The sequence below is a fragment of the Cupressus sempervirens genome, chromosome 3 (assembly GCF_028749045.1).
Source record: "Cupressus sempervirens isolate cs-2001-9-10 chromosome 3, ASM2874904v1, whole genome shotgun sequence".
Classification (NCBI taxonomy): domain Eukaryota; kingdom Viridiplantae; phylum Streptophyta; class Pinopsida; order Cupressales; family Cupressaceae; genus Cupressus; species Cupressus sempervirens.
The window spans coordinates 541,874,498-541,889,530 of NC_143120.1; the positions used below are offsets into that span (position 1 = coordinate 541,874,498).

At 33.8% G+C, this 15,033-nt stretch overlaps 1 protein-coding gene across 2 annotated transcripts in view; it reads right to left on the reverse strand.

The window, feature by feature from the left end:
* Positions 1-677: 677 nt before the first annotated feature.
* Positions 678-15,033, reverse strand: part of LOC149567559 (Ribosomal L18p/L5e family protein) — a 48,933-nt gene continuing 34,577 nt past the window's right edge. For both annotated transcript variants that reach the window (XM_089820772.1, XM_089820774.1), the window contains exon 3: positions 678-1,105. In XM_089820772.1, coding sequence (XP_089676898.1) covers positions 719-1,063 — 345 coding nt within the window. In that variant the 5' untranslated portion in view covers positions 1,064-1,105 and the 3' untranslated portion in view covers positions 678-718. The remainder of the gene's footprint in view (positions 1,106-15,033) is intronic.

Sequence of the window (15,033 nt, forward strand, 5' to 3'; positions counted from 1 at the left end):
TCTAGAGTTGGGATGCCAAGTTTATTTCAACGGAAATCTTCTTCATGTATCGCGATTCAAAATAGATGAAGTACTACTAATGCGAAGAGTATAAATCATTAAGTCTTCGTGATATTGCTTGCAAAAATACAAGAATATTGCAGAGAACAAAAATCGTCAAATGGATTTGACCAAGTGTTTGGGATATTTATGTTCTATATAAACAGTAAAGCATGGTAACTGAGAAAATTTTAAATTAAAAAACAAATACAACGGGAGTGTATCACAAAGGAGAAAAGAAAATAATAAACATGGCTTAAGTCTAAGTTTAATGGCTTAAGTCTAAGTTTAAACTACCATACTTGCTTGACTATTTACTACTATTTTCCTACAACACGACATGGTAACTGAGAAAATTTTAAATAAAAAAACAAATACAACGGGAGTGTATCACAAAGGAGAAAAGAAAATAATAAACATGGCTTAAGTCTAAGTTTAATCTACCATACTTGCTTGACTATTTACTACTATTTTCCTACAACACGACAGTCACTTCACAGGCCCAAATCATTAAATAAATTAGAAATCGGCTCACAAAGTTTTGTAGCCTAAAAGTATTCAAAATCGAAATAAAATTCAACTCAGAAGGCATATAAAAGTTGAACACAAACTTCATGTACCAATCAAAAAGCAGATGATGGTCAAATAATATATTTATATATATATATATATAAGAATCTCAGATAAATTTAAGACCGGCCTCTCTTACACCTTCAATGAGGGCCTTCACCTTGCCATGGTATTTTTGTTCTCTTTTCATGAAAACAGAAACCGCAGGAATATCTTTAGATAGAAGGCGCTCACCCAAGAGTTTCCCAATCTTGTTAGCAGCAGAAACATCACGAGTGGATCCTATTGTAGACCTGAGCTCCTTCTCTTGTGAAGAGGCAGAGCAGGCAACTGTAGCCGTTGGCTGATGAAAAACTTGGGCTGAGACAAATTTGTTAGAAAAGTTCATCTTTAAAACATATGGCTTTAAATATTTTATGATTCTTGTTGGAGGAGGAGGTGGAGGAATCACCATCTTCTCTGCACAAAATTCCCTTATACAATTTTCCTTCGTTCACTGCACGAAAGAACTTACTGTTAGCCTACATAACTTACAGCACTAGAACAGGAAACTCTATCTACTTCTGCTGCTGAAACATTGTTACAAAATTGAAGAATGAAATGTAGCTAATATCTTTTTCATATCATGATTTGTTAGAGAACTGTCATTAAAGAAGTTTAAATGAATGCAATTCTGTTATTTGCTATAACATATTGTAGTCATAAAATATCGAATTTGTAAACTACTAAGAACGAGATCTCTGACAACTGGTTCTCAGGAGTAATTTTTTACTCAACAAAAAGTGCTGACGGCATGAAGCAAAAGATTTTATATGGTACATCTTAACGTCTGAATAATAAAAACCCTAAAAAAAATGTTGCGACAGATTTAAAAATTAAAATGTTTATCTTGTATTCCATTGTTGTACACAGGAAAAAATCCCTACACAAAATTCCAAAAGAAACAAGATTAATCCTATGTAGACTATTCATATGTCAACTATGAAGAGGATCTTATTGATCGTTATGACGGTCAATGAGACAAAGGTAGCAATAGCAAAGCTGGCTTTGCTCCAACAAAGAGCTTAGCAGAAAATCGAACAACACATTCAGTCTATGATTGGAATTGATCCTTTTTAAAAGAAAACAATGAAATGATCTTCCCTAAGAAAATAGGATATTTTCATTTAAATTTGAAGATAAATTCTCAGTGCCCAGGTTAAGCCCTGTTAAATTGCCAGTCCAGAATCCTTTTCAGATCCAGATCCCGATCCAGTGGTAGCAGGGATGCAGCCAGGGGTTTCGTCCCACACAAACCTGGGAGGAACCACGATGAATCTTGATGACTTTTTCTCAGAATCTGCTACGAACCATAGCAGTTTGGCCCTGTTCTTAATTGTTTTTGGAAACCCTTTTCGACATATCTTTTTCTTTTATAACCTAAGTTACTAGTTCGGGTTCAGGCTCAGAGGCAAGGGTTTGGAAGTTCCCTCAAACAAAAATTAAAAACATATAACAATTATATATAAGATTCTTCTTTAATGAATAATAAAAAATATAATGAAAAAAATGTCATATATATATATATATATATATATATTACATTTTAATATAATTATATAGTATACGTATATACAGGAAATATAAAATTAATAATTACTTTATTGATATTGTTTATTAATTTATTAATATAAATCAAATAAATAGATCTAATATACTTTAATATTAATTTATAAATATAAAAAGACTGTTATTGACGTGTCTAGAGAAGTGTACCTTTATTATCTTCCTGATGAAGGGGCAATATTAGTCGGTCCAACCTGGTGAAAAGGCAAATGTTGATTCGGTTGGGAACTTACAATTCAATCAATTAAACAGCGATCATGAGAGATAGAAAGGAACCTCTCAACCTGGAACCTTCAATTAATATACCTCTGTTGGACCACGGCCTAATATTTGAATGGCTAAGGCAACAAAAGAGCTCTGCATATGAAGATGGCCCAATCCAAAGCGATGAATAAACGTGGGGAAGTCAAGGCAACTGTATCATATACAGTTCTTTGCAGCACTGGGTTTTTATCTAGGTTGCACGGGTACCTCCCCCCCTCCCTCCAGACCACGAACCGGTTCCAAGTTCGGGTGCGGTTCGAACTTGGTTTGACCAAGGTCCTTTTTTGCAGGCTTGGTTCGATTTGGTTCGAACCCCGGGCGAACCACGTCCAAAAATTCGAATCAAGGTCGAATCCGCGGCTACGGACGTGATTTTGACTGTTTTATTTGCAATTTTGCATAATTTTCTGGCATCCATGTAACCTAAAAAAGTGTTATCAATTGGTTTTGTGCCCTCTCATTGTCATTTGATGTTTCTAAATAGGTTATCTTGTCTTGAAGGAGAGCACATAAATTTTTTAGCAAGCATCCGGTTGTGCAAGGAGTTTGAAGATTGATTTGTTGGTGTTTTTCAAATGTTTGTGCATCATTCATACACATTTGCAAACTTGCAATGAGTGAAGCGCAATAGGTTGCAATCAAAAAAAGAAGAGAACCTGGTATTTGTGCATAACAACTTGCACCTTCTTTCGCACAAGAGTCAAGAATACAAAGAAGGGGAGACAAAGAAGTGGGATGTAGATGCAGAGATTGCGGACTTGGATGCTTCCACTGCTGGGCTTACAATTGATGATTTTGATGAATTTGATGCCAATACCATTGTTGATTCTGTTGCTGATCCCATTGGCCTTGGTGCAAGTAATAGCAGAGGCAGAGAAGGAGGAGATGAAGAAGATGAAGATTAAAGAACTTAGAACTAAAAATTCAGAATTTTAATAGATTTTCATTCCATTAGTTACTGGTAAACTCTGAATGTGAAACAATGATACTTGAACTTGATATTTTAAATGTTTTGAATCTTTCATCTTTGATGTTGAAGTTGATTGAACTATGTTACTATATGATGGTATGATCACCATGATATGTTATTGTTTATTTGTTTATGCTGTTTTAAAGTTTTTGTCTAAGTTGCACGGGTACCTCCCCCCCCCTCCGGACCACATACCGGTTCGTGGTTCTGGTCCGGTTCGACCTAGGTTCGTTTTTGGAGCCCTGGTTCGATCTGGTTCGAACCAAGGTTCGAACCCAAGAGAACCACATATAAAATTTCGGACCAGGGTTCGAACCCAGGAGAACCACATATAAATTTTCCACATTACAGCATGTTTTAATATAATTTATGTTGATACATCTTGGGGCTGGGTTGGTAGGCATTACAATGCCACAGTTTTTTAGTGTTGAGTAATCCCTAGCTGTAAAACACTTTCTATTTGAATCAAAATGCTACTAAATTTGAGACACCCACAAGAGAAGATGCTCAACATGTGGCGACCACCATGACCAACTTCGAGGAATTTCAGGGCCTATTTGAGTAGCAATATGAATTTTTCAAACACTAAACAATAAACAACGTTTTACTGGGAAATGTTGCCCTGCAGAAGAAAGTTACGGTCACATGAATATGGTCAGGTGGGGCAGCTACTTACCACATTGTCTATAACTGTTTGGCTGATTATTTTTCCTCTAGGTATATTAAAAATTGTATTAAAGAATATTGAATCTGGGACGTCAGACTGTGTTATCCAGAGGCCTCCATGAATGGTCTTTTTCTAGTTTACTATTGTTGATCAGTGCTTGGGAGATTGTGCCGAAAGAGATTGAAGAATATTCAGCTGGTCAAAGGGATTTAACTTCTGCAAGCTAGATCTAATTAGTTTTTAACCACGTTCAATCGATTATGTTAATCATAATAAGAGTTTGGTAAATAAATTTATGAAAAGAAGAAATTTTTATTAAAACTTACTGTTGATCTGCATAAACTAATCAGATACAGTTATGAATTTTTTAAATGAAAGGGAAGAGATCTAGTCGCTAGGGGTTCCAATGATCGCTGTGGTTTGCTACTATATTGTTTATGCTGTTTTAAAGTTTTTTGTTGTTCAAATGTGTTTATGCTACTATGCTACATTCTAATTCTAACTCATGCTTCATAAAGATGTATATATATATATATATATATATATTTTTTTTTTTTTTAATTTTAAAATTTACATGTTTTTGTACTAACGAACCCAAACAAACCCAAACCCCTTTTCAAAATTTTGTCGAACCAGCGAATCAGTTCTCGAACCCGAACCCGGAACCAAACCGCGAACCGGCAACTTAGGTTTTTGTTGTTTAAATGTGTTTATGCTACTATGCTACATTCTAATTTTAACTCATGCTTCATAAAGATGTGTGTGTGTGTGTGTGTGTGTGTGTGTGTGTATATTTTACTTATTTATAATTTTTACATGTTTTTGTACTAACGAACCCAAAACCATATATATATATATTTTTTACATGTTTTTGTACCAACGAACCCAAACGAACCCAAACCCCTTTCCAAAATTTTGTCGAATCAGCGAACCGGTTCTCGAACCGCAAACTTGGAACCAAACCCAAACCGACAACTTAGGAAAAAAACAAAGAAGAGGAGAGGAAAAGATTAGAAGGTTGGAAGATTATAAGACAATTTGAATTGCCAACTATTACATGGATTAATTATGCAAAGTGTTATCGTTTAAAAACAAAGAATAGTAAATTGGAAAGAATAGAGTTGAAAGGTTGTAATTTGAAAATTATAATAATTCAAATGTTATTATAATTCGAATATTATTAAAATCTTATATGTACATATAAACATCATGTTATTAAATTATTAAATTATAATGCTGCCAAATCATTTTTATATTATATGCACGTATATAAATATTTATTAAAAAAATAATATGATGAAAGATAAATTAAAATCCTTCTGGATACATTTTATATTTTAACCCAATTATTTTCTCAATTTATTTATTTAAATAGCTCATGCGGGTCCCACAGATGTATCTTGTTTCAAGTCACCAGGTCCTCAATCCATTTACTCAGTGATGGTGATGCTCCTACCTAATTCTTTTCTGACAATACTTCTGCCCTTTCGATGTGTTTCCTACAAGGAAATTTTTCGTAGTTAAATTATAAATTATTTAATCATAAATAATCATAACGGTTAACCTTCATCTCAATTTCATGAATTCGTGATTAACGATCAACTAGCATGTTATCTTTACTTGAAATCATAACAACTAACTATCTTACCATTCCGCCAGATTACAACAAATTAAACTACCTACTGACTTCATGTGAACCTCAACAGCTATATTTCAAATTAGCTCAAAAATTGGGATGTAACACAAAAGGTACGCAATTTACATCATTGTGCATATTAAATTCCTTGTGTATATCAGTCATACAACCATATTATATATACAACTATCAAAGAGCATAGAGACTAGACTATCATAGAATTATCTTCGTTCTGCTCCTTAAAATATTTCTATCTGCATGCACTGCTAATGTTAAAGACACTTACAATTTAATATCGTACTCAATGTCAATATTATAGGCATTTAATATTATGTACAAGTATAGACATATAATTAACATATGAAACTAAATTTAAAGCATATAACGAACATATGGAACCTTGTTGAGAGTTAGTATTACCTAGTGAAGTATTCCTAAAGGGTCATCTCTCTGCTTGAGGGTCTCCAATAGGGCTTCGTGATCAACATTAGCATTAATAAAAAGTTCTTTAATTTGTGTTCTCTTTGATGCTTCACCAACTTTACATTTGATGCTATAATAAGGTGTGAATATATGAGAATGGTTTTGTGCTTTTCATAGTCTTCAAATGTAGGATTTCTATTCCTTCTAAGCATATATGTCCGCAGTCATGCTCTAGGAATAATAACCGAACCAATAGGATGTGTGAATGCATCACCATTTGTAATTGGTTGTGCAAGCTTTTGTTTACATCTTACACAACATGCTAACCAATAATCTAATTTCTCATTATTCCCCTGTGGTGTAACCAATGCAAAGACCTATCCTAGTTGAATAAGATCTGATGGATGGTCATGCTGAACTGAACTTTCCGTGTCATCATTTTTGACAGAGGGCATGAGATACAAATGGAGTAAGATAATGTAGAGCCCATGTATCTATTGGCTCCTAATTTGACAAGGTTTTAATCAATCACCTCTTGGGATGTGGAAAATACCTAGGGATAAGGTACAAACCATGACAAGTACTTCCAAAAAGACCAATAGGACCAATTGGCAAGGCCATTCTATCTTCTACACTTTGAATTTTGTAGGATTCAGACAAGTACGCCTTAAGATTAATCACAACTCCCTTTTACAATAATATTTTAACATTAATCCCATTAAAGCAAACAATAGCCTTTAATTATTCTAACTTAAAGGATAACACAAGGAATGAAAGAAAGTCAATCCTTCAATTCCAAGAGTTCAAATCCACTCAAATGATAATTTGATCAGTGCTTTATTCATTGGGAAACTCTCCTCATAAATCTCACACTTAAACCTTATCATCTACTCATTTACTTTATAAACAAGATCAATTTTGCAAGATTCAGACAGGTACGCCTTAAGATTAATCACAACTCCCTTTTACAATAATATTTTAACATTAATCCCATTAAAGCAGACAATAGCCTTTAATTATTCTAACTTAAAGGATAACACAAGGAATGAAAGAAAGTCAATCCTTCAATTCCAAGAGTTCAAATCCACTCAAATGATAATTTGATCAGTGCTTTATTCATTGGGAAACTCTCCTCATAAATCTCACACTTAAACCTTATCATCTACTCATTTACTTTATAAACAAGATCAATACATATTTGGAATCCTATGCTTATCACAATCTTTTTATTTAAATTCAATGACCTTCTCAAATCACATTAAACTTTTACATAACCCATTAGATTAATAGAAAAACATGAGATGAAATATAATTCTGGGAGAATTGCAACTGAAATTCTATCAACATTTTATTGACTTACATAAAATCAAAGACGAAACAAAAAGAGACAAGATCCAAATGATGTAACTCCAGAATTTGCATTTGTATTAATTTTCTTGAAACTATACAAGTAAAGTATTAGACAACAACTCAAGACAACCCAAAAATAGACTCCAAACTCCTATATTTCATTGATTCTCCATTTATAAGTATACCAAACTTGACAACAATAGAATGAACAACTACAAAAAGACTCAGCAGAATAGATTTTTCAGACCCCCCTTTCCAAGCCCTAGAAATCCTTTTACAAAACCAAGATTGCAACAAGCTTCAAGATGGAAGGAATAGACATGTTTCAAAACAATTGCATATACAACATAGTTACAAAAGAGAGAAAATGTCAACATCCGTGGCTTTGCAAAGAAGTAAAAAAAGTAGAAAATAGTTAGTGGAATCACAGCTGGTAGTCTGAATCTTCAAGAGTTGTTTGTTATGCAGGTGTATCCATAGTGGGTGAACCACAAAAGTAAGATACCCTATTTTGGTTAACTGCCTTCCCTCTTTTGGCATCCACTGTTTTCCTCCATCCTATTGTCTAACTATCTTTTTCTACTTTTTGAGTTGCATCTTTAGGTGGTTGTGCAACTTCTTTTGGTTCAACTTGACCTTGAGCCTGATCATCTTTCTTTGTTTCTTGGGTAACATCCTTAGACTGTGGTGTACGTTTTGTGTTTCTTCCTGACCTCAAGCCTAATCATCAAGTGCCAACTGGGGTTCTTCTATTTTGGGAGTGTATTTTGTTACTCATTCATTATAAACAACATCATTAGGCCAATTAAATTCCATAACCTCTTTTTCTCTATATGGAATACCTTTCAATTTAGCCTTAAACTATTTTATTTCAAAGTTTAGAGAATTGTAAAAACTACTTGCTTCTACTATGTACTGTGTAATTCATTCTAATATTAATTCTTCATCCCACTCTTTAGAAGTCTTTAAAATGTGTTTCACTTTTGAAGGTCAAAGGGAAAATGTCAAAACTTTTATTTTCATACTTGGAAAGATAAAATATTACCCTTATCTATAATAACTCCATGTTTATATTGAATTCTACCAAGGTTGCTACCTGATCATAAGTCTTTTCAATTAAGTCCTCAACCTTGGGCTTATCTATAACAATTACACATATATGACCCAACTCTTCTTCCTTGATGACCCATTATGATCAGACCATGGTCCATGATGATCCAGTTAGACCGACAAAAGCAAAAATGGGTAAATACCAAAATCTATTTTTCTAGTATTTTGTATATTTTAATATTTTGCATTTTTTGAGGCCTTCGGAGCATTTATGGGCCCTGAAAGTTGTACCTCTTGACATTTAGAGATGGACAATTTGATTACCTTTCCAACGGTGTAAATGGCATACATTTTCAAGCTATGTGTTGAAAGTTATGACTCCTACAAGTAGACATAAAATTTGAAATAGTTTTAAAATAGTTTTCATAGTTTTAATATTTTATAATGTAATAAACATTATGTGAATTGTTCATTTCTTTTTGAAGGGATATTGGTAGCCCTTAAGATTCACCAAACATTGTATAATATTGAGTTTTGAATGAAATGAAGCACTTTTGGCTTGTAAAATCTGTTGTACTGAAATTGTTCTATTCACATTAGAATTACAATACCGCAAATATTACACCAAGTGTTGTAATCCGGAATCACAATTCAGATCACATTTGTCCAAAACTTGTCTCAGGATATCCTCACTTTCACTAAGAGATCTCTTGATAGCCATAAGTTCCGATATCCTATTTCTAATGTTTCAAGCTTATTCGTTTCTTCTTCAATTCCTTCATCAAATGATTCTTCAGCATGTAATGGAGTTTGAGGGAGCTCAACACTTGGGCCAGTATGGGGTGGTGGAGTCGATGAAGAGGCAATCATCATTTGAGAAAACTCACCTACAAGCTCTGTCCTCTCTGTTATTTCTCATATATAGCGAGTGTCTTTGCCATCTCACTAATCTTTATCCTACTCTCATCATAGGTCTCCATCACCTTTTCATATTTGACATTTAAATCAATCAATTTTGTTTATCTTTCCTAGCAATCGCTGGAGTAAAGTCAACCATTTCTTTATTCATTAGGGTAGCTTCTTCATTATATCTCTCCAACTCTTGCCACCATTGGGCTCCCTACTTGGTCTATGTTAGAGGCCTCTTATTGCCTAGACTTCTCTCTTTTGTAAGGACCATATCACCAAGGCAACATTTTCATTGTATTTTACCCCTCTAGAGGATTGTTTAGCTTGTGTTATGTACCTCGTATTTCGACAATTTCCTTCCACGTTAAATCTTGGTGTCATCTATGTTCATGTTATTTGCTTTATGCTTTAAGTTTTTGAAACTAAGTTACTAAAGGCTATAACAGAGTAATAATCATAAGATTGCTTTGTTAGCCGAGTATCAATTATATTTTAGTGTTAACTAGCGAGATAGTATTACAAGATCAGTGAAAATTTGTATTGAGATCCAAGGGACAAGAAAAAAATTTTGTGGTAACTAATTCACCCTCTTAGTTGCTTACATTTCCGACAATAGGAACACATATTGAATACATAGCTCACTCCATTGGACTAAAAAAACATAAGAACCAATAGAAGAACCGCCCTAATGTAAACAAGGGTGAGGTGACAAGCAACTGAAAAAGTGAGCCAAAAAAACTGCATGCCAAGGAACCATGATCAAGATGCACAAAAGAATACATATGCGTATACTGAGGCGATCAATCTCAAATATGTCATGAGACTAATGTAATAAAAGGAAAACAAAGGAAGATGGCAAACAAAGGCAAAACATCAGCCTTCCATGTCATTCTTCTATTGGTTCTTATGATTCCTTGGTTCGATGGAGTGAGCTATGTATTCAATATTTGTTTCTATGTACTAGGCGGATGTAGTGGCTGGGTACCTATGCATTTCAGTGGATGGATCATTTAGCATAAAGACAATTTTTTTTCCGTTCTTACTTTGGTTGCAGCGTTCCATGTTTGGTTGACCAACTATTCAAGCTTTGGTGTTTCATGTCATCTGTATCTTCAAGTTCAATTGTTTGTCTTTGTGTGCCTCTTGATTTGATTAGTGTCTTCTGAAAGCAGAGATGCAGATTAAAGTCTTCTCTACCTGGTCAAGTTCTATTCCAGTGGAGGTTCTTCAGATAAGCAGTTATTTTTGACAGAGGTTTGTAGCTTCTACATGTGTTCTACATGATCATCCTTTGTTCCTATCTTTTAAGACATTCCTTAATTTAGAGGCTTCTTCAATCCTTCACTAGTTCTCCAACATTCTTTCCATCTCTTTTTGGAGTAGGGTTTTTCCCATTTGGTTGTGCTTGGGTATCTCATCAAGCTTTGTTGTCAGGACCCAAATATTTTTTCAACAAAAGTTTCTAGGTTTTTACCTACTCCCTAAGTTTATTTTAAGGGGTGGGGGTGTTAGAGTAACAAGATACTTTCTAATTAATTGTATTCTACTTAAGTTGAACTTTAGGCATATAATAATTAATTATTATCATGCAACCTAGGTTAGTTACTTTTAGGGGTTTTGATCTCCTTTTATAAGGATTGATCTCTCTTTGTTATATTCATTCACTTAATATATTTTCGTTTTAATCGATTGCAATCTCTCCTCTGTGGATCTAGGAATTCCAACCTCCATAGCTTTTGCTTCTCTCTTTCTGTGATAGGTGTTTGCATGCAGGTGATTCTTGGGAGCTGTGGGGTTGATCTCTCATTAACCTCAACATTGTATCGGAGCTAATAAAGTATTTTCTTATTAATTAAATCAATATGATTCAATTATTAAGTCACTTATTAGCTCTGATACCACGTTGAAGTTGATAAAGATCAACCCCACAGCTCCCAAGAATCACTTGAATGCAAACACTTGTCACAGAAAGAGAGAAGCAAAAGCTATGAAGGCTAGAATTCCCAAATCCACATAGGAGACATTGCAATTGAATCAAACAAAAATATATTGAGTGAATGAATATTACAAAGAGAAATCAATTTCATGATAATAATTAATAAAATAATTAATTATTATATCCCTAAAGTTTAGCTAAGTAGAAAATATCTAATTACTCTAACACCTTTTATCTAGACTAAATGTGGGAATATGACGTAGTACAAGGCAAGTGTATCCCCAAAGGAGATGATCAAACCCCTAACTAATAATAACACAATGGAAATATAACAAGATACAATTAAAACAAACTATTTTATTAACAATAGATATTGAATTATATCTATTGATCAATATACATGTTGTGTTCTAAGGCCTTCGGGCCAATTACAACCAATACATTCTAGATTACAAACCAACTCTAACTCTTCGAGCCTCGGCTACCAAATCCCTCTCTCTATCATCCATTCTACTTTAACAGAAGACTCAATTACATTACATATATAGCCATCAAGACACACAGGATGACTTTGAGTTCACAATCTCCAATAATAAGAAATGTGTTATACAATATAGGACTGACTCTCAATGAATTAATGACCAAACACACAATACATTATAACAACTTTGGCAGCCTTAGATATAGGTCCACACATTATCCAACCATCTAGATCCAAGTGTGCATAAGCTAACTCTTAAATGTAGAGCCTCACCAAAACAAATACCACCCATTGTATAAAGAAGAACATGGGAAATCATCTCTAGAAAAGATGAAGCATAATTCCAACCAAGTATAAAATTAAATTTTGTGAATAAGAAGCCAATCCTGTAGAATCTGAAAAGGATAAACAAGTGTTTACCAAATCAAACTATTCAGACAAATAACTGCAAAACAAAAAACAAAGAAAATACCTTTTTTGGGGATGCAAGATTGCCAACAACCCAAGGATACTCCTGCATTAGATACCCAAGGTGACAAAAGATATTCCATAGGGACTTATGAACATCTAAAAGGATTCAAAACATAAATACCATGCTCATTCTTAACCCAAAAATTATCTTCATCAATCAACATAAAAGCTTGTCCGAACTTACTGTTGCAACCAAATATTCCATTAGATATCTCAAATCTACTACTGCTGCTACTTCTAGGATCAAATGAGTCATATCTTGTGCATTCTTTCATGTTATTATAAGTCTTCTTTCCTTTAATTCTGTTTTTAACCAAAGGATCAAATAACTTCCTCAAGTCAAACCATCCTTCATTAGTACTAACCTTAACCACAAGTTATGTTGTCTTCAAACTGAAAGTCTTGAAAACACTCAGGTTCTTTGCTTTTCCTCCTTCCTTATCCTTCAAAGGGATCAAAACAAACTTTTTGTCATCCTTCTCAATTGTAATAATGTTATTTACGCAATCACGTATAGCTCCTCTGTCAAGTTTCCAAGGTGTTCCAAATAAAACATGACAAGCACTCATCTTAACCAGATCACATAAAAGTTCATCCTCAAAAGGTCCAATACTAAAATTAACTAAGCATTGTTCTCTAAAATGCACCTAATGATCATCTTGAAACCAACTGATACCAGAAGGAGTGAGATGTTTCAATCTTTGTAATCCAAGTTGCCTAACCATTTCCTCCAATACAAGAGTATCAATACTACCTCCATCCATTAAAACCTTGCAACATTCACCTCTAGATTTACAAACAACTATGAATAAGTTCCTTCTTTGCACTAGTTCCTCATCATGCTTAGCCTGCATGATTCTTCACATCAAAAGTGATTCTCCAACTTCAAGTGAAGCCAAATCAACATCAATAGTTTCCACTTTCTAATCTTCTTGTACTACCAAGTTTTGTTTGTCAATCTTTTTACTAGGACATTCAAAATCTCGACGTCCATCCTTACCACATATTTCTTATTAGAGACTACTTTCTTACCCTTATCCACTTTTGTTAATTGTTTGCCTTACTTTCTTCCTAACTTATCTTCTGCCTTCAATGCATATTGATAAGCATTTTCAACTAAGTAAGTTTTAGCATACTCAATTGTTCAATTTTAAACCATTAACATGATACCTTGCAACCTTTACCTTAGAAGATTCATGATGTCCAGATTTGATTTGTACTTTGTAAAATTCTTCAGTGTATTCCTTCACACACATAACCTTATGTTTCAAGTTTTGCAACTTATTAAACAATTCAAGGTCATAATCTACAAGATTGAATTTAGCCTTCAATCTAGATACCATGGTTTTCCATTACTCATCTTAGGTTCATCATTATCTTCTCTATCTTTCTGTAATTCTTTCCACCACAAGGTAACATGACCTTTCAATTTAGTTTGTGCTAACCTAAATCACTATAGATCTACAATATTCTCAAGCTCAAAATAATCCTCAAGTTCATTGATCCAATCTATCAATTCTTCAGGCTCTCAAAAACTAGAATAATTTGATATCTCCATTCTATGACTCTTACCGACTTGTGGCATAGTTCTCAACAAACTTTCTTCTTCTGCACGGATATCTACTTCAAGTACTTCAACATCTTCAACATCTTCCACATATTCATCCTCTATTTCAGAATTCCTTCTTAAGCCATTTAAGACATCTTGGATCTCATTCCTCATCTCTACCTTGATTCTTTAAACATATGTTCTAACCTTCTAGGTGGCATATTGAATCAAAATAAAGCGCAACTGCCTCAATCTTTAACGATATGTCCACCAATAAGAAGCCAATAATTCTATAATAAGAGACTAACACAACTTGAAAAAGTCATTTACAATTGCGAGCTAGAACCATGATCTTCCACCTTACAACCAAGATTTCCAGGTCTTGACAAATTCACCAAGCTTAACCACACTAAGATCAGTGACAGTAAAATCAACCTTTTCTCTAATAAGTCCAACCAGATCAAACCTCTCTCTGATACCATCTGATGTAATAAAAGGCAAGTGTATCCTCAAAGGAGATGACCAAACTCCTAAAAAATAACAACACAATAAAAATATAACATGATAAAATTGAAATAAAAGCCTTTTATTAACAATAGACTTTGAATTACATCAATTGAACAATATGTGTGTCGCATTGTAAGGCCATCCCAGTTACAACCAATACAATCTAGATTACAAAACAAATCTAATATTTTGAGCCTCAACTACCAACTACCAACTCCCTCTCTCTCTATCATCCATTTTGATTCACAAGACTCAATTACATTACCTAAATACCCATCAAATCACACAGGTCAGCTTTGAGTTCACAATCTCCAATAATAGAAAATGTGTTATACACTATAGGGCTGACCCTCAATGAATTAATGACCAAATACACAATATATTATAACAACTTCAATGACCTTAGATATAGGTCCACATGTTATGCAACCATCTAGATCCAAGAGCGCATACGATAACTCCATAAGATAACTCTTAAATGTAGAACCTCGCTGAAACAAATACCAAGCATCATATGAAGAACATAGGAAATCAACACCCAAGAATATGAAGCATAACTCCAACCAAGTATAAAATTAAATTCTGTGTAACATAGGCTAATGATCC